General features: G+C 42.7%; 2 protein-coding genes across 3 annotated transcripts; one reads left to right on the plus strand and one right to left on the minus strand.

Moving 5' to 3' along the window:
* Positions 1-2,179: 2,179 nt before the first annotated feature.
* HSPA5 (heat shock protein family A (Hsp70) member 5) lies at positions 2,180-7,602 on the minus strand. The gene is made up of 9 exons (XM_072123586.1): positions 7,444-7,602; positions 6,603-6,796; positions 5,315-5,546; positions 4,814-4,948; positions 4,607-4,719; positions 4,126-4,516; positions 3,793-4,030; positions 3,537-3,704; positions 2,180-3,111 (listed from the first exon to the last, which is right to left on the minus strand). The coding sequence occupies exons 2-9, from the start codon at positions 6,725-6,727 to the stop codon at positions 2,552-2,554; spliced, it is 1,962 nt and encodes a 653-aa protein (XP_071979687.1). The 5' UTR covers positions 6,728-6,796; positions 7,444-7,602; the 3' UTR covers positions 2,180-2,551.
* A 6,014-nt stretch (positions 7,603-13,616) lies between these two features.
* Positions 13,617-18,839, plus strand: LOC140076870 (uncharacterized). 2 transcript variants are annotated; one of them, XM_072123641.1, is made up of 4 exons: positions 13,617-13,813; positions 16,488-16,629; positions 16,711-16,864; positions 17,506-18,839. In XM_072123641.1, exons 2-4 carry the CDS (start codon positions 16,503-16,505, stop codon positions 18,248-18,250), a joined length of 1,026 nt encoding a protein of 341 aa, XP_071979742.1. In that variant the 5' UTR covers positions 13,617-13,813; positions 16,488-16,502; the 3' UTR covers positions 18,251-18,839. The 2 variants fall into 2 exon arrangements, with proteins under 2 accessions (XP_071979742.1, XP_071979741.1); XM_072123640.1 differs by lacking the exon at positions 13,617-13,813 and adding an exon at positions 13,917-14,313 and having other exon boundaries at positions 17,506-18,838.
* The last annotated feature ends 91 nt before the right edge of the window (positions 18,840-18,930 follow it).

The raw sequence follows: 18,930 nt of genomic DNA on the forward strand, positions 1-18,930 counted from the left end.
GGGTTTCAAGGGGTGACAGGTTCCCTTTACACCATCAAGTCACAGAACGTGATAAAGCAAGCTTTAGGCCAGCAGGGGGAACAACCAACTGTAAATCATGGACCAACCATTGTGCAAAATTTGGGGAATCAAAGCATCATATATAACAATGATAGAGAGTCTCCTCCTTTGTACTGTGGATGCTCTGAGAAATCCGTCCAGCACACATATCCCACTTGCAGCAAGTTAAAAGGATGCTTTCACCATGTTTTACCCCCACTAACCCCCCCCCCCCCAAAAAAAAGGGCTCTTCTGCAACCATAAAACTTTACTTCTCATGTAAAAATAAATTAAGGATCCAGTGAGGCATGAATGGTTTATTCACCAACTGAGATTTACAACATTACAGCCCTTCCTTGGAGCCATTTTCACTTGAAAGTGACTTACACACCTTGGAGCCAGGTTCATTTGAGGTGAGCACCCTACCTCTGGACATAGATCCATTGTCACACTGCTCGTCCCCACTATTGCTCATTCATGTGAGAACAATGTGAGTAGCCCCTATCTTTGGTTCTATAGTACCTAGATTGTCATATTAAAGAAACTTCTCTTTCAGTTCCCATTGAGGGTTACATTTTTGTAAACTACGGAACAGGACATACAGGCAGTTAAAAATAGGTGGGGAGTGGAGCTTTATCTGCAGCTTCCTTTTAGGGCCTTAGAAGTCCGCATCTCAGCTTCTGTAGTTCACAAAGCCACAAGTCTGAAAGATGAGATCCTTCTCTTTAATAAGACAAAACACATTTCTAGGTGCTATAGAACAGAAGAGAGGGACTTCTGAAGTTACCCCCCCCCCTGCAAACACCTAACTTAACTCATGTGAAAATGGGGCAAGAAGTAATTCTAGAAAACACATTTCATTCCACACCTGATGGGAATGGTAGTTCAGGGCGCTGTCCCACGTTGCATTTTGGCTGCGTTTGCAAACAAAACTGCACCCACCGGGGCAGGCCGTGGCCTGATCGCATCGGCGTTGCATTAAATTAACGCAAAACACCGGCGGCTCGTTCCCGATCGCAGGCGTTTCCATAGAAGCGCCGGTGCGATCGGGCCACGGCCCGCCCTGGTGGGTGAGGTTTTGTCTGCATTTGCAAACACAGCCAAAACGCAACGTGGGACAGCGCCCTTAGTATGATAAAACCTGTATCTTTTGTATGATGTGTGCATCTGATTGTACTCCAAGTATGGAATTACATCTATCTGCAGTATGCATTCTCAGCTATGACAATACCTGCCCATATCTCTGGCTACTGAAGATTGAGGGATTTGAAGCAACTGCTCAGGTAAAATTGGACTTTATTCTCACATGACTTTTTTGCAAATTAAAATGGGTGATATTTTGCCTAAAATTCGAGAATGTATATTACATACACAGTCCAAGGGGGTGCAAGTGTTGTATAAATAGCTATATGTTCTCTTTGAAAAGTAGTTCTTGCAATCGGTTAGAAAAAAAAAAAAAAAAAAGTAGAAAAACCCATAAATATTCACAGATATAATTTTTGAATGTGAAGTCTGGACACCTTTCTATGTAGCACTACCTGTATGCCTCCAGAGATGCATTTGAGTAAGGGCAGAGGTCAATTTAAGTGTATGCAGCTAGAGATACATTTCCATCCAGTGTCATGGCTGGCTGCTGCTCCGTATCAATTATAGTAAGCAACGGGTCATGGCACTACACAAATCAGACCTGGGCATTGTCCAGCCAGTGCATCACATCCGGTCCTCTAGCCATCTGTCTGGTCTGCATGAGATTGTTGAATCAAATTATAATATCTATTGAATTACTCTAATGATGGTAAAGGTTATATACCAAATATATTATGCAGGTATTGGGTAGACCAAAGTTAAGTCATATTAGTCTGGCCCTCTAGAACTATTCCAGTTTCTCATGTGGTCCCATGGGAAAATTGCCCATCCCTGCTCTAGTATGTATATTCCAACACTGAAGCCAGCAAGACAAGAATATGTTCCCCTGTCTGACCCCAATCGGATATTGAGTACCTATCCTATGGTATGGTGACTAATTCAGAAAGGGAAAGTTTACAAGTGGATACAAGGGCAACACACTTTAGTGCCTACACAATTATGTAGTGAAGCAGCAGCAGATAATTTGCATAGAAGAATAAATCACATACATAAGTTGTAGGTTATTTATCAAACATTTATTGTGGTCAATGATGGTAGAAAAAAGTTCTACATAGAATGCACATGACCAATCTTTTTTTTTTCTTCAAATAAATAAAACATCTGAGCAACTTTTAAACTGCACCATACCCTCCCTCCCAAAATACCAGAGCCCACCCCCCTGGGGAAGAAACTGAACAAAAATAATGATCCAAGTGAACAACTGCTAATGAAAAGCAGTAAACAGCCATAGCGGCTTATCATCGTCTCCACCGGGAAGTGAAGAATCCACAAGAACATTAGAGTTTTCTGCGTTCACATTCTCTCAACAGAAAGTTCTTGAGTCCAGTATTTACAAGACTTTAGCAGCCAGAGATCATTTCCATGCCTATAATTCATCCTTCTCTGTCTCTTCTTCTCCTCCTTCGGGAGGGGGTGCTCCACCGTATAATTTGCCCACAATCGGTTGAACAATTTCTTCTAATTCCTTCTTTTTAGCTTTGAATTCTTCGATGTCTCCATCTTGATGACTTTCTAACCATTCAATCTTTTCTTCTACGGCCTTTTCAATGGTTTCCTTGTCTTCAGACGACAACTTGCCACCAAGCTTCTCCTTGTCGCCTATCTGGTTTTTCAGGGAGTATGCGTAGCTCTCCAGTTCGTTACGAGCGTCGATACGTTCTTTTAGTTTCTTGTCCTCTTCAGCGAATTTCTCAGCATCTGTGACCATTCTTTCGATTTCCTCTGGCGTTAAGCGGTTTTGGTCGTTTGTGATGGTGATCTTGTTCTTGTTGCCAGTACCTTTGTCTTCTGCTGTGACTCTCAATATACCGTTTACATCGATTTCAAAGGTAACTTCAATCTGAGGAACACCACGAGGAGCTGGGGGAATGCCAGTAAGGTCGAATGTGCCAAGAAGATGGTTATCCTTGGTCAGTGGTCGTTCACCTACAAAATGAAAATATAAATAAGTTATACATACCTCTTTAAAAAGGTGTATCGAGTGATCATTTGATGGGCTCCAGTGGATGCCCCTTCAGTACCATCACAAGGCTGCTTAAAGCTTCATCACATGCAATACCAAAACTTGGCCACTACACAATCTACAGTGTGGTACTAAGTGGGCAATGGAGAATTTAGCACTTGTCTGAACATTGTGTCAGCTACTAAGCATTTTTGGGCGTCTGAGCACCTGGTGCCTCTGCCTGAAAAGAAGGCTAGACAAGTAGGCGGAGGACCTGCATTGGTCAATCAGTGGGTTCCCAGTAACTGGACCAACACATACCTAAGTGGCACCCATGTAATATTGACCAATTATGCAGCATCTTATATGAGCTACAAGTATTGGCCTTTAATCCATCAGAATGGCTTACCTTCATAAACCTTGATGGTGACAGTAGGCTGGTTGTCAGAAGCTGTGGAAAAGATCTGGGACTTCTTTGTGGGTACAACAGTGTTTCTAGGGATCAGTTTAGTCATGACGCCACCAACAGTTTCAATTCCAAGGGTCAGAGGGCACACATCAAGCAGGACCAAGTCACCTAAGAAATCAATGAATTATGATTAAAAGGTCCACCCTGGCCAAACTGTTCAGATACAGCAACAAAGTATCTAAACACTTTTACTTACCAGTGTCTTGGTCTCCAGAGAGTACTCCAGCCTGTACAGCAGCACCATAAGCTACAGCCTCATCAGGATTGATGCCTCGGGATGGCTCTTTGCCATTGAAGAATTCTTTCACCAGCTGTTGGATTTTGGGAATACGTGTGGATCCTCCTACCAGCACGATTTCATCAATGTCAGATTTCTTAAGATCAGCATCCTCAAGTACTTTCTGGACTGGTTTCATTGTGGAACGGAAGAGGTCCTACAAGTGGCAAGAGATTAGTACAGAAAAAGAATTTGTATATTCCATAACAGAAGTTCAACTCAACAGTTCAGATTGAGTTTTTGATTACTTACCATGTTCAGCTCCTCAAACTTGGCACGGGTAAGAGTTTCAGAGAAGTCTTCTCCCTCAAAGAAAGATTCGATTTCAATCCTGGCCTGATGTTGAGAAGACAGTGCTCTCTTAGCCTTTTCCACTTCACGACGCAGCTTCTGCACTGCTCTGTTATCCTTGCGGACATCTTTGCCAGTCTTCTTCTTGTAAAGCTTGATGAAGTGCTCCATGACACGTTGGTCAAAGTCTTCTCCTCCCAGATGGGTATCTCCATTGGTTGCAACTACTTCAAAGACCCCATTATCGATTGTAAGCAAGGACACATCAAAGGTACCACCACCCAGATCAAACACAAGGATATTCTTCTCTCCTTCCTTCTTGTCAAGGCCGTAAGCAATGGCAGCTGCAGTTCTGCAAACAAGACCAGGCCATTTTTAGTACGTGCAGTGGGTGTAAAAACACCATAACGACCACCATGAAACTCCAGCAAGAAACACTTACGGTTCATTGATGATTCTCATAACATTCAACCCTGAGATGGTTCCGGCATCTTTTGTGGCTTGACGCTGAGCATCATTGAAGTAGGCAGGTACAGTGACAACGGCGTGAGTAACCTAGAACAGAGCGATCATGTTAGGACCAAAGTCAAGGTTCAAGAAAAAATTTCTTCACTTTTTTTACAGTTTTAAAATCAAAAAACTGACTCACCTTTTTGCCAAGATAGGCTTCAGCAGTCTCCTTCATTTTGGTCAAAACCATGGCAGAGATTTCCTCTGGGGCAAAAGTCTTTCTCTGCTCTCCAACATCTACTTCAATGTAGGGTTTAGTCTTCTTCTCTACAACCTAAGGGGGTAATAAGATTATGTGTATTAGGTTACAAGTCTAACAATTTCTCCGGAAACTAAAACCTATCCACAAGATATGTGATAAGAGTCTGACAATTGGGACCTCCAGACATACTCCACAGCATCAAAGTCTATGGAGCTGCGGAGAGGTTCTGAGCTCAAACACCTTCAACAGCACCATAGAAACCTACTTATCATACACATGTCACCCATTTTGTACTTGGGTAGCAAATTGTCATTTTTGGAAAACCCCTTTTAGTAAAATCTCAATTAAACAATTATATTCAACATCAATAAGTGATTTGTTGCTCCAGAACCCTATGGATTGGGGTCATAAGGTACATAGAAATGCATCTTAACATACCTTAAAAGGCAGATATTTGACATCCTGTTGGACTGAAGGGTCATTCCATATGCGTCCAATAAGACGCTTGGCGTCAAACACTGTGTTCTCAGGGTTAGATGTCAGCTGATTCTTGGCAGCATCTCCAATCAATCGTTCACCTTCTGGAGTGAAGGCCACATAGGAGGGGGTGATTCTGTTACCCTGGTCATTGGCGATAATTTCCACACGTCCGTTTTTGAACACTCCAACACTAGAATATAAGAAGAAAATATCTTAGATGCCCGTTACACTCAAGAGTAACTAAGCTATGGTGGGTTGAATGCCTTTAACAGTATAGGAGCGTTAAAGCCTTTTTTTACTTGCTGCTCCGCCCATTAATGAGGATAATTGGACTTCTTGTCCAGTCCCAGGAGCCCTGTTCTTCTGATTGGTGGGGGTCCCAGTCTGATCCCTCACTGGTCAGATAGTTATCCCCTAGGGCAGTGATGGCGAACCTTTTAGAGACCGAGTGCCCAAACTACAACAAAGACCCGCTTATTTATCGCAGAGTGCCAACACAGAAATGTAATTTGTGATTTATACTCCCTTCTCTGTCACAGTTTTCATTGATACCAGCACCTGAGGACACCAATAAAGCAGAAAATAGTCCCAGGTTGAGCTGTCACTTTAAAATACCTCTGTGCACAACTAGTCCTGGGCTGTCTGGGACTGCAGGAAGATACCTGGAGTCATCTCTGGTGATGGCCTGAGTGCCCACAGAAAGGGCTCTGAGTGCCATAGGTTAGCCATCACTGCCCTAGGGGATAACACCCTAAGCTTGCACAATCTAAGAGAATATATTACTTATATTGATTTCTCCATCTGCTTACTCCCTGTTCAGGAATCCAGGGGGCGGTCCTACCCCACCCATGGTATTCCTAAGCCCAAAATGAGCAAATTTTTATTAGTTAAAAGCCTATTTAAAAATATTATAATAAGGCTTACAAGAAATAAGCCATTATCACTTATAAACTAGAGCATTGAGGTAACAGTCCTGCATGGTTGAAGTTACAAACAAGACTTCTGTCAAGTGAATGAATGAGGTTTCATCACCGCAGTGGAACTGCTGAAGACCAATGAAGATGTGGTCCATTTGACAGTCAAGCATAGCTTATTACTTTATGACATATCCTCCATATGCTTAAACTCACACTCAATTCTACAGAGGAATCTAACCCCGTTAGATTTATGAAGGCTGCTCCTCCTAACCAATACTCCAAGATTATCATAATGATGTACAATGCAAGTTCCACCTCCAGTCACCTACCATGAATAAGTAGTTCCCAAGTCAATTCCGATCACAGTGCCGACTTCTTCCCTCTTGTCATCATCGTCAGCGCAAGTGCTGGCAATGACCAGCAGGACCACCGCTAGTAGCTTCATTCTGACCATCCAATGAGATCTTCTGATCACCAGTGAAGAAATACTACAGTCAATACCACAATGTAGATAATTGATATCCTGTAAACAAAAATTAAAAATATGGTAAAAAAAAAAATGGTAACAATCCTAGCGACACATTACAATCACGTCTACAAGAACTCTGCATAGATGCAGCAGAGAATCTCCCCCGGACAACAGTAGGCAGGATAAAGAAGGGTGGTGCCACGCCGAGTGCCCTCCTCCCCGCCAATGCTGACGAATCATGGGCGGCAGGAAGGAGGGAGAGAAGCTTCTAGAGAGACAGCGAGGTACCCATTCTTCCTTAGGAAAGGAAGGAGCCACAGAGCATCCGGTGCACAAAGATCAGATCACTTCCAAAAATAGAGGTGTAGGGATGCTACAAGGCCAGGCATGTAAAATTATCAGTATAGACAGCAGCAGAATAACAGACAACAACCCTAAAAGACCTGTAGTCATTAAAATCAGGAAATTGATATACTGTACTAATTGCTACGCAATGGCCACCATTAAAGACTACATTTACACAAGTTATGTCATAAGACAAGACCCATCATCATCAGCTAGACAAAGGCAGGGAAAGTAATCACTAAGCCCCAGGCTAGGCTTCACCATACAACCTGAAGAGGTTATATATGACGTATGCAAATCAATGAGAGCCAGGAATCACCTGCAGAGACAGGTCAGCAGGGGTGGTGGTCACATACCTATAGCAGGCCGCTCCCAATCCCGTGACTTGCTCTATCTCTTCTATTCGCCGGTTGCTGTCAGACTGACCCTACACGCGCCGCTTCAGTTCTTTTATACCTTCCCGGCCGGCCAGGGTCGTGGAGCGCCCTGATTGGTCGCGGCGCCACGCGTTGGACTCGTCTGATTGGACCACTCACCCTAAGCTGTCGGCAGCGGATTCGCACACGTTCCTGTGTCGTCACACCCTTGACGCTGACGAATGGCGCCGCCTCTAACAGAAAAAAAAAAGCTGATGTAAGCCAATGAGAAGTCTCGTAGTGGCAACTCGGGCGGCGGTGATTGGCTGGCGGGATTGTCACTCGGTTGCCGTAGAGTTTCTGGAAGATTCAACCTACTGTCAGTTTCGTCAGAATGTCGTCAGCTCGCGGCACCGGGTGAATGCAATAGCGGTGTAATGTGGAGGGGCTGCCGGTGTATGTGTGTGTGAATAATGCAGGCCCCGTCACGTGACAGCGGCCTGGGGGGAATTACATAATGATAGGATAAGTCACAGCCAGCTATAGTGTCCATTCATTCATAGAGTCATAAAAAACTGATGTAACTGCATAAAAATCACCAGGAAAGGAAAGAATCTGTTATACAGAGGCGCATCACTATGGCAGGATGCCACACAGATAGATCTGGGCACTTTCCTTCTTTACCAGAACTTGGGGTGCGACAATTAAGCTACAGTATGTGAAGCATTGTATTAGAAGTGGCCTTGGGCTGTGTTCACATTATCAAATAGTTTTACGATTTCCAATAGACTTCCCCGTTGCATAAAACAAGCTTACGTCACCATATCGCCTTAGTATAGGAAGACAAAATAGTAGCGAGGTACATCCCCACCAGAAACCTAAAGCTGAAATGAAATGAGATTAGGAGACATCCATGAAAAAAATTTGGCGCATGCCAAAAAAAATGCAATTGGTATTGCACATTTTACACCCAAAACTGGCTTAACCCCCTTCTTTGTGTCGGAGTTTCATTTGCCCATGACATCTCGGGTGAAAAATGGTCAGTGTAACAATGTCATTCTATTTGCGTCCCAGATCCATTAATAAGCTGGAAAAAAAAAAGATCCTTCTGGAAGTGTCTTTAGGTCTTACGCAACAGTAAAAAATGACTGTGTGCCGTCCTTTTGATTTGTGGGTGGACAAAACATGTTTACTAGGAGGCACTTTTGAGAACCAAGAAGTCCAGTGAAGAGCCTCAGGGCGCGTTCACACGATGCTTTGTGTCACGTTTTTTGATGCATTTTTGATGCATTCAGAAGGCTTCAGCCTTAAAGGGGTTATCCAGGTATACAAATTTACTTATGGCTGGGCTGGGGGGGCTATTTAAAAACAAACGTGTACTTATCTGCTCCGGCGCCGCTGATGTCCCGCGCCGCGGTCTGTCTCATCTGTGAGTCGGACCGCGAGCTGGAAGCTCCCATCCGACACCATCTCCCAGTGCTTACAACGCTGAGACATAGGGACCGATGGGAGGACTGGCCACATCACGGACCGGAAGCTCCCTGTGCGCGGCTTCTGTGCCCCTGTAAACAAATAGGGGCACAGATCAAACGGACCGCGGCGCGGGACATCGGCGGCGCCGGAGGAGGAGGTAAGAAAACGTTTGTTATTTTTAAATAGCCCAGCCATAAGTAAATTTGTATGCCCAGATAACCCCTTTAATCACATGTTCAAGTAACATTGCGTTTTAGCAAATGCAATAGAAACGCAATGTTACTTCAACATGTGATCAAGGTTGAAGCCTTTGGAATGAGTCAAAAATGCATCAAAAAACGCAAAGCATCGTGTGAACGCGCCCTCATGGGGAAATCCTGGTGGTGGTGTCATAGGGTTGGACCAAAAAAGATTGCCAAAAGAAATTTATGTTTGCAGAATAAAAACGGACACACAGATATCTATCGGGGGGCTAAAATGGACGTTAACAAAATAAACAAGGTCCATTGCCCAAAAAAAGGATAATCTCATACTAGTGCAGTCTGAGACTTCAATGGACAGAAATCTGTCTCCCTCCCTTCCACGGCGGTTTGCAAGGAATTGTAATTATTTCCAGGCTTGTACGCCAAAAAATTGGCGTACAAGCCTTGTTAAATGTTCCCCTTTGATGGTCTATGGTGCGATGCGCACATCAGATGTCTTTCACAGCCTGTTGAACATATCAGAGAAAAACGCAGCATGCACAACTATGATCCGAAACTCGGCCCTTAAATTCAAGGGCCGCGTAAAAAACCGGATGCCATATTAGTGCTGTTTGTGTTATTTTATACCTTCCCGGCTGGCTAAAGTTCAGGAGCCCCTGGATTGCTCACAGCACCACACATTGGAGTCTCGTAGTGGGCAGAACTTTGACTCATTGGGGCTCATTTACTAAGGGTCCGAACGCCACACTTTCGTCGGGTTTCCTGAATGTTTCCGATTTGCGCCGAATTGCCCCGGGATTTTGGCGCACGCGATCGGATTGTGTCGCATCGGCAACAGCTTTCACGCGACAGAAATGGGGGGGGCGTGGCCGTCGGACAACCCGATGGATTTGGAAAAAACGCAGAATTTAAAAAGAAGAAGAAAAATTTGTGTTGCAAGATCAGCAGTTACATGCATCGGGACGAAGAAATTGAACTCTGGTGGACCTCACCACAGCAGCGACACCTGCTGGATATCGGGCGCACGGACCTTAGTGAATCCCAGCAGATCCGAATCAGCGCCAGACAACGCGCTGCGGGATAGCGACTGGACCGGGTAAGTAACTGTGCCCCATTAGGTGAGGAGGGGGAGAATTTAAACCCAGGTTGTCTACAGTCCCTCATATACCAAGAGACTCCTAATATATCTGATAGCCAGGTGTGCTGGCAAACTATTTTATGCCAGGCCAAGCACGAAACATATTGGGGCTCATTTACTAAGGGCACCGCGGACCGCACTTTCGTTGGACATTCCGACGATTGTCGTTTCGCGTGCTGGGAGAGGGATTTTAAAGGGGTTTTTGGCGCACGCGATTGGATTTTGCCGCAATCGTGGCGGCTTTCATGCGACACAAATCGGGAGGCGGGCCGTTGGACGATCCGACGGATTCGGACAAACCGCAGGATTTAACTTCAAAATTGTGTCGCAAGCCAAGCACTTACATATACCGGGAAGAAGAAGGTGAACTCCGGCGGACCTGATCGGGGAAGCAACACATGCAGGATATCGGGCGCACAAGCTTCATGTTCAACCTTGTCCGACAGTCTGGATCGGGGATCGCGCAGGGACCGGGTAAGTAAATGTGGCCCATTGTGTTGTAATTTTTTACCCTTGTTTCAGGGAAGTAGCTCAGAGCTGTGAAAATGGGATTTAAAACCATATTTGAATGAAGCTTGGATTACAAAAAGAGAGTTTCTAGGTAAGTTTGTTTTACACAACAAATTTTAACCCCCCCCCCCCCCTTCACCAGGTTCATTAAACAGATCCAAATTAAATTAAAAATATTAGAGACATACATTTATGTACGGATTATAGTGCAGTATACACAGAGGTGGCCCCAACACATGTCCCCAGTATATAGATAGGTGCCCCCAGCAAAGGTTCTCAGTATATAGATAGGTGGCCCAGCACACACCCTCAGTATATAGATAGGTGGCCCCAGCACAGGTCCTCAGTATATAGATAGGTGGCCCAGCACACACCCTTAGTATATAGATAGGTGGCTCCAGCACATGTCCCCCAGTATATTACTTTATAATATATAATTACTCACCTTCCAGGCGCTGTTCGCAGCACCTCTCCTGCCCTCTTCTTCTACAGTAGCGCTGGCAGAGCCTGATTTACGCTCAGTCCCTGGGCAAACGGCCTAAAGCCTCACAAAAAGGTAGTCACAGTGGATGACATAAGGATGTAACAGTCTGTGGCCTTAGTTGTCATTTTTAGGCCAATACCTTATGTCAGAAAGCTGGCAAACATTCACATAAATATAGGACTTCTCAAAACGTGATAAAACCACACCCCTTTATCTATACATAGGCATATGACAGTTTGAGAACACTTTTTTTAATAAAAAAAACAAATGTTATATATTTTTTTTTTTAGATAATTATAAATCTATGGTTTTCTTTCCTTGTCCTTCAGGGAATTTTATCACCAAAAAGTACACAATGTTGCAATTGACTAATGAGATTCTTAGCTAGGGGATATATCGTTATAGTCACTCATTAACTGCGGTGGACTCTACGGAGGTCAGCAGTGTAGGGGGTTACATGTCAGTGTTGAAAACCATCACTGAAGTATACAGGGACAGTGTGATTTTTTTTTCTATAAAAGGCTTTATCTGTAAATCAAACACATACATTTTTAGGCTACATCCAGCTGTATGGTACTGTATCACAGCAACGTATGTACAGGGTACCAATCGGCAGAGCAACACATGACAAAAGTGCCAACTTGTGCTGCATGGGAATATGGCTCATGTGCATGTACCTTATACATATATATTACATTTATTATGTCTCTAAAAATTAGGGAGAGTTGGTAAATGTGCAGAGCTGAAACATCATCACTAAAGTCCTGAACACAGAGACCGAGGACCAAGGATACAACAATGGATCACTAAGATTTACGGATCACTCAGTTTGATATTTTAGGCCAGGAGTGCACATGCCGTGTGCCAAATGCGGCCTGCAGAGCCTTGAGTTGAGTCACTGATGGCAGCACTCATTGGTGCTGCAGCCTGGATAAGGCTACACACGAACGTATTAATACACACGGGCAGGCATACGTTCGGCGCCATGGGGAGGAGGAGGGTTGACCCCTCCAGTCTCCACATAGATACACGGTGCACGGCACCGTAACACTGACATGTCCTATCTTTTCCCCATGTATGGAGCAGTACGGTGCCGCACCGTATCACTCCGTGCGCCCATTGCCAGCAAATGGGGAATGTATGTATGTATGTACATAAAATGTTGAAAGTCTTTATTGAAAAATGGCACGCATATACAAAGTTAAAAATAGGACATGGATGGCAGATTGAGTCAAGAAAAAGGCATTTCGGATAACAAGTATATCCTTAAGCCATGAATAAGGATATACTTGCTATCCGAAACGCATAGGCGTTTTTCTTGAATCAATCTGCCATCCATGTCCTATTTTTAACTTTGTATATGCGTGCCATTTTTCAATAAAGACTTTCAACGTTTTATGGAATCCCTGGAGTGGACATTCGCTCTTGAAGCTGGATTAGTTTGTGTGTTATACTCCATTGAAGCTGGTGGGATCCATGCTCGAGCTATCCACCTGATTACCTACTGCACCGAAGGTGAGCTGACAACGCCCACTGTTGTTTCTAAAACTATTATTGTCTAGTTTGTGGTCTGTATTAATATTTATTGCCCTGTCTGGGCCCTGTATTAGTTATTGTCTGTGAATGCAGTATTTGGGTTCTGGGGTTGCATTGTGTGCTGTAACGTGGTTGTTGGTGCATCTAGGGTGCAGGTTGGTAGTGCATCTCCTTGAAGTTGAGCAGTATGACAATGCAGCCCTCAGACCCATGTACCTCTGTTTTAGGCCATTCTAAGCTTTGGTTAAACATTTTAAGGTGCTGGATATGCCTTTTGAAAGGGTTTATCCAGACAAAACTATTAACAACCTATCCATAATGACTCCCAAAAACAGAGTCTAAACATGGAAATACAGAGGCTAGGAGTATGAGAGACACTATTGCTTCCCGGTTCTTCTAAAGGGCTAATTTCCCTTTAATATGGAGCATTGCAGAACAAATTTATTAAGGGTGTTGCATTCCCGAGCAGGTGTAAATGGGAGGGAGACATTGGACCAATCTCCGATGATCAATGGGATACTATCCTTTCCCTAACACCAGTGCTCTCCCTTAGGCTGCGGTCACACGTACCGCTAGGCGTCCGTCATAACGCGACGCTAGCGCACAAGGGGAGGGCCTCGGCCCGAACTCGCCCCGGAAGAAGCCTTGCCGGCGAAACCCTGGGTCGGGCGGATAGAAAGCTAGCTTCCCGTTATGTGAATTTGTGATATGCGCATTTTTAATGGCCTCTTGTGAGTATGATGAACTGAAATAAATTTTAAACTTTATTGGAACGTACCACACCATCTGCCTGCATATTTTCTTCCAGCTACAAATATAATTAAAGGAGGAGAATGAGAGTGCGATGGTGCTAATCTGAATGGTGACATACTTTCAGCAGGAGAAACTGAAGATTGGTGCTGTTCATCGATGTTTTAAGATAGAATAACGAGGGAGAAGAAGAATATTTGGAGCTCCGGTCATAGTGAAATTATTTTCTCTATTTCTGTGGACTTTTTCAAAGACTGTGTGGACCGGTCTTATACCGTGAGTAGCTCCTTAAGGGGCAAACTGTGCACCACGAACAACTGTGTTTCCCTCATGAATATGTCGGAGGTTTCCGGTAACGCTATCACTCTAAGGCCGCGGTCACACGATGCGCCTGACGCATGCGTCCTACGTCTTTTTGACGGACGCATCCTTTTTTTTTTCTATGGTTATCAATGGCTTTTCTTTCTTTCCGTTTCGTCCTTGCGTTTCTATGCGCTTAGCGCATGTGTTTTTGCGTCCAGTTGCGTTTTTCATATTGTTGCTGGACGCATGCGTCTGGCGTGTTGTCAGTGAACGTTGTTTAGCTCTGTGTGCGTTTGACGGATGCGCCTGACGTTCAGTACCGGTTCTGTCTGCTTTTTCATGATGTTTTTCCCGCTGTTTACATTTTTGCAAAGTTGGCATTTCATTTCTTGTGGTATTTGTGTCAGGGTGCACTTGCCAGTATGGCATCTGGTGTTCGCTCGGATCTTGATGCCTCACATGTCATTTCTCTTGTAAGTTTTTTTTACTTTTTCTGTGTCTCTCATTCTTGCTTTAATTCCCTATAGCACCTTTTTTTTTTTTGTGGTGGTGGGGCAGGGGTAAATGCTGTATGCATTGTCCTTTAAAATCTTTTTATGTGACTTTGCTGTTGAGTTTACTTTTTTCTTTACTAAATTTTTAAACTAATGTGTTTCTAACATTTAAAATATGCTTTATAACACGGCGGCCTGGCAGTGTATATACACGTGTGCATTCAGATGATGCCTTGTGTTATGTTGTGTTGTTTTTTTTTGACACAATGTGGTTCATTTACTGAATTAAGGGCACAATTTGTGTTTTCCCAACGTCTTACCAGAATTTATAAGATCTGTTCAGATTTTCCCTGTATTGCCATGGGTTATTTTGCACACGCGATCTGATTGTGGTGCATTTGCGCTTGCACGCGCGCAATGGAAATCGAGGGGCGTGGATGAATGAAAACCCAACGTATTTTGAAAAAAAAATGCATTTTAAAACAGAAAATCATTTTTGGAGCTTGCGCTTACCTTCACTCAGCCGGCCTTGGTGTATTGAAGAGCATTCCGATGCTTTTCAGTGCAGCAGTGCCACCTGGTGGACGGCGGCGGAACTACCTTATTAAATCGGACCAGAATCAAGCGCAGAGAATGCCCCGATGGATCGCAAATGGGCCGGTTAAGTAAATCTGCCACAATGTATCCTTAGCATGTGATTGATCAAAACGCAACCCAACGCACTACACAATGCATTGTCTGAATGCGCCCTCACACTCCATAACATGTTGTGCACTTTGCGGGGGAGAGGAGGAGGAGGAGGTGAGTGCTGCTCAGCCTTGACCCTCTCTATAGGTATATATGTTTCAAAGTGTCATTTGCAGCATAAATATTGCACATGTCAAATCTTTGGACGGGGTACGAAGCACAACGTGTGATGCACAGTACTGCTACCGTTGGAAGACTTGATGCCATTTGAATGTATGTTGAACATTTAATGGCCGTATATACGTCCATCTTAATTTTTATTAAATGTAGCATATGGGCATGGATACACATTCCACTCTCCGCCCGTTCATAGTGAAACGCTTGCACACAGGGTGCCGGCTTTGGCCCCAAATTTCTCAAAAATCTCCATTGTGAATCAAGAAATTGAACTATTGGTCACATTGTTTTCAACAGAAATGCATGTCTATTTTGAACTTGGACCGCCCCCTGTGCACTAGCATAGCATTATTAACGGATGGTTAGCTGAATGTGTCAACACGTCCTAAGGCAGTGTGCATGTAGCTACATACTCCATGGTGCGCGCAGGCTATATACTGTATATGCTTGAGTATATGCCTACTTTTAAAATGCAAAATAAATCAAAAATAGCTCATCTTTGCTTATCCAATAGTCTTTATTTAAAAAATTCTGTAAAAAACATCCATTGTCCACAATGTTGATTGCGGCTTATGATCCCCATTGCGGCTCCCTGTGCTTCATTCTCTATCTTCTCTCTTCTCTAGCTGGCATAGTTGCGTCCATGCAATCTGAAGGCCGTTGCACACTATGATGCAGCGCTGTTGCCACTGATGAAGTCATCAGTGTCAACAGGGCTGCATTGTATTGTGCTACGGCCTGCAGCCATCTACAGAAGAGAGAAGAATCCGCCGGGAGCCGTGGCGTGGATTGGGCTCAACAGAGAGTGAATATAAATTGTTGAGTTATGTCTTGTTTAAAAAATAGGGTGTCCAGGCTGTATACTACATGGGGGCTGCCTGTATACTGTATGTGGCTGGCTGTATACTACACCCTGGGCTTACACTGGAGACAATTGGTTAACGATTTTTTTTTGTTTTAAACTACTGGTCACGGCTTATATTTTCATCCACATATATTTTTATAAAAAAATTTTGCCAATTCGATTTTTCAGTTTGAACTTAAAAAATAAAAAAAAAAAATAAATGCTCGAATACAATTTCAACGTTTTTTAAATAGTACAAAGTTTATTAAAAATTTAATTTTTAAAAAATGGCCATTAAAGAAACATTCAAAATATCACAATGAAAAGAAAAAAGATGTTTGACATAAATCCACATTTACAAATTTAAAATGTATAGTTTTTATTTACAACATTAAAACAATTTGCATTGTAAAAAATTTTTAAAAAAATGTGTGCTCATACATAGGTGAAGGAAAGACCAATGCTATGGGACTTACAACACAAACATTATGCCAGCAAAAGCAAAAGAAGTCAGGCATGGATTCAAATATGCAAGGAATTAACCAGCGATTGGGAGGAGATGGAACCACGTGAACAGTGGAAAATGGGTAAGTGCAACAAATTTATGTTTTTTTTTTTTTATTAATAAATTAAATATAATAACAGAAAATAATTATCATTTAAAATAGAAGAGCAGGTTCGCACGAGGTGGCGGTCATGTAGGGATCGCTTCAGACGAGAAGTTGCAATAAATGAAAAGAGTGGCTCCTCCCCGTCTCACAAAAGGCCATATCAACATTTTGAGGAATTACTTTTTCTCTTACCAACTCGTACTCTTCGGCCGTAAGTTTATTTTAGAAATAAGATCATTTTGTATTCATGTATTGAAAAAGGTTAAGTAAATTTCTGTAAAGAAAAGAAAAAAAAAAAAAAAGGCAAAGCTTGATGGTCTTTCAAGTATTGCCATACTGTGAATGGCTCAGTGCTTGGACGAGTATTTCCCCAGCTTGAGATTTATCAGTTTATTATGTAAACACAGAGAAGCAAAGATATGAATACAAATAAATTATTAAACACAGGATCATTGAATTGAAGAACACAGTGAAAAAACACAGAATACAACACATTGCCAATGTTACAAACAACTGATAATTTTATGGTATACACACATGCATAACTTTGCATGACTTTGGATAAGTTAGCAGATGTAGGTAACATCTGCAATGTGTGCAGATTACGGTTCTTTCAATGTGTTTATTCATTACAAAAAGCTCGTGTATCCATTTGACTTCAATGTTGTTTGTTATTCAATACAAGCACTCTAGCATTTTTTGGATTGATCCTCTCAAGTATAAATTTAATTATAAGATTATTTTACTTTGTTTCATTTTTGAATGTACAATGAAATTACTGCATCTTATTATGATCTTTTACCATACAATTATACTCTATTTTCTTTTTTTTTTTTTTTTAAAAAAAAAAAGGACTCAAGGAAACATTCCAAAAAAAACAAGAGGACAAGCACACGAACATCTCGATACTGATGACCAAACAATGGAGCAGAGCCACACATCTTTGGTTGAAGATGCACATGGTACAGATTCACAAACAAACGTGGAAATTGATGACTCTCCACCAGAACCACCACCCATCAACACCAGGCAAACTCGAAGAAGGGCAGCACGTGTGCAGTCAGATCCAATAAGTGCTATTGAACATGAGGCGGTAAACATGATGCGTCGTGCAGGGTCACAAGACATGTATGATGGGTTGGGTGTTGTTGTAGCGGGCCAATGCAGACGCTTCCCAGCTGGGAAACGCAATTTATTTATTGCTTATGTCATGACTGTGGTGGAACTGTTTGACAATTGTGATATTTTGCCTAGTATTGATGTTTTGGTCAACAATTTAAAAGACTTATTGTGTCCAAAAACAACAACCACACAACCATTTGAAACTAGTCCAACTACTAGTCTTGTTGCATCACCTCCAAAAAAACAAACATGTACCCAAACAGAAACTACACAAACTCATGCATTGCCAAGCACATCATATTCCGAGGATCCAAATAGTTCCTATCTTCAAATGCTGCTTTCTGATTCAAGCCCATGGAGACAGCAAAGGCTACATGAAGAGTTGCAGACAGTAACTGCATTGCCAGCCTCAACATTTTCATTTTCACCAACACATAGTCCAAATGAACCCCATGACCTTACACGACGCAATTAGCAGTCTTTATTGTTACAGTTTCCGTTTAACTGTTATCCAAGTTTTAAGTTTCTATAGTCAAGCCATTACAATACAGGCAGATGTTGCTCAAACAGTCCGTTTATAATGCAACCCAAGTGAAAATGTGGTTAGCCTCTGCCCATGCACATATGCATTTATATAGAGACACATGCAATGTGTCTATTTGTCACATGCATATCCCTGTAAGCACATATGCCATTTGTCACAGTGCGGACACCTTGGGCTTGTGTTACATTTAAAACTGGCTCCAAGCAGAACATGTGTCAGTGGCTTTATTGGTCCAGTCATAATGAAATGCTGGTGCACAGGGGGCGGACCTTTGACAATACTTACAAGCCTTTCCATGCAAAAGCATGTGATCAATATGTCATTTGCAGAAGTATACCTCAAAATGCATTTTTACAAAGGGAAAGGACCGTCCCCTGTGCGCTAATGTTGCATTATGAAAGGACAGATACCGGAACGTGTGACCACGGCCTTACTTGCTGGGTTTAAGCATAATCCAATTTTATGCAATGAGGTTTAACCATTTTGGTTTTTTGAAAAATTTACTTTAAATTTTCAAAGAGATCCAATGGATCATATTGTGTTTGAAATCTTAAACACCTTTTTTTTTGTATTTTTCTAAATTTGGTTTTACAAATATAGCCTTTTGGATA

Source organism: Engystomops pustulosus, chromosome 9, assembly GCF_040894005.1.
Source record: "Engystomops pustulosus chromosome 9, aEngPut4.maternal, whole genome shotgun sequence".
In the NCBI taxonomy this organism is placed as follows: domain Eukaryota; kingdom Metazoa; phylum Chordata; class Amphibia; order Anura; family Leptodactylidae; genus Engystomops; species Engystomops pustulosus.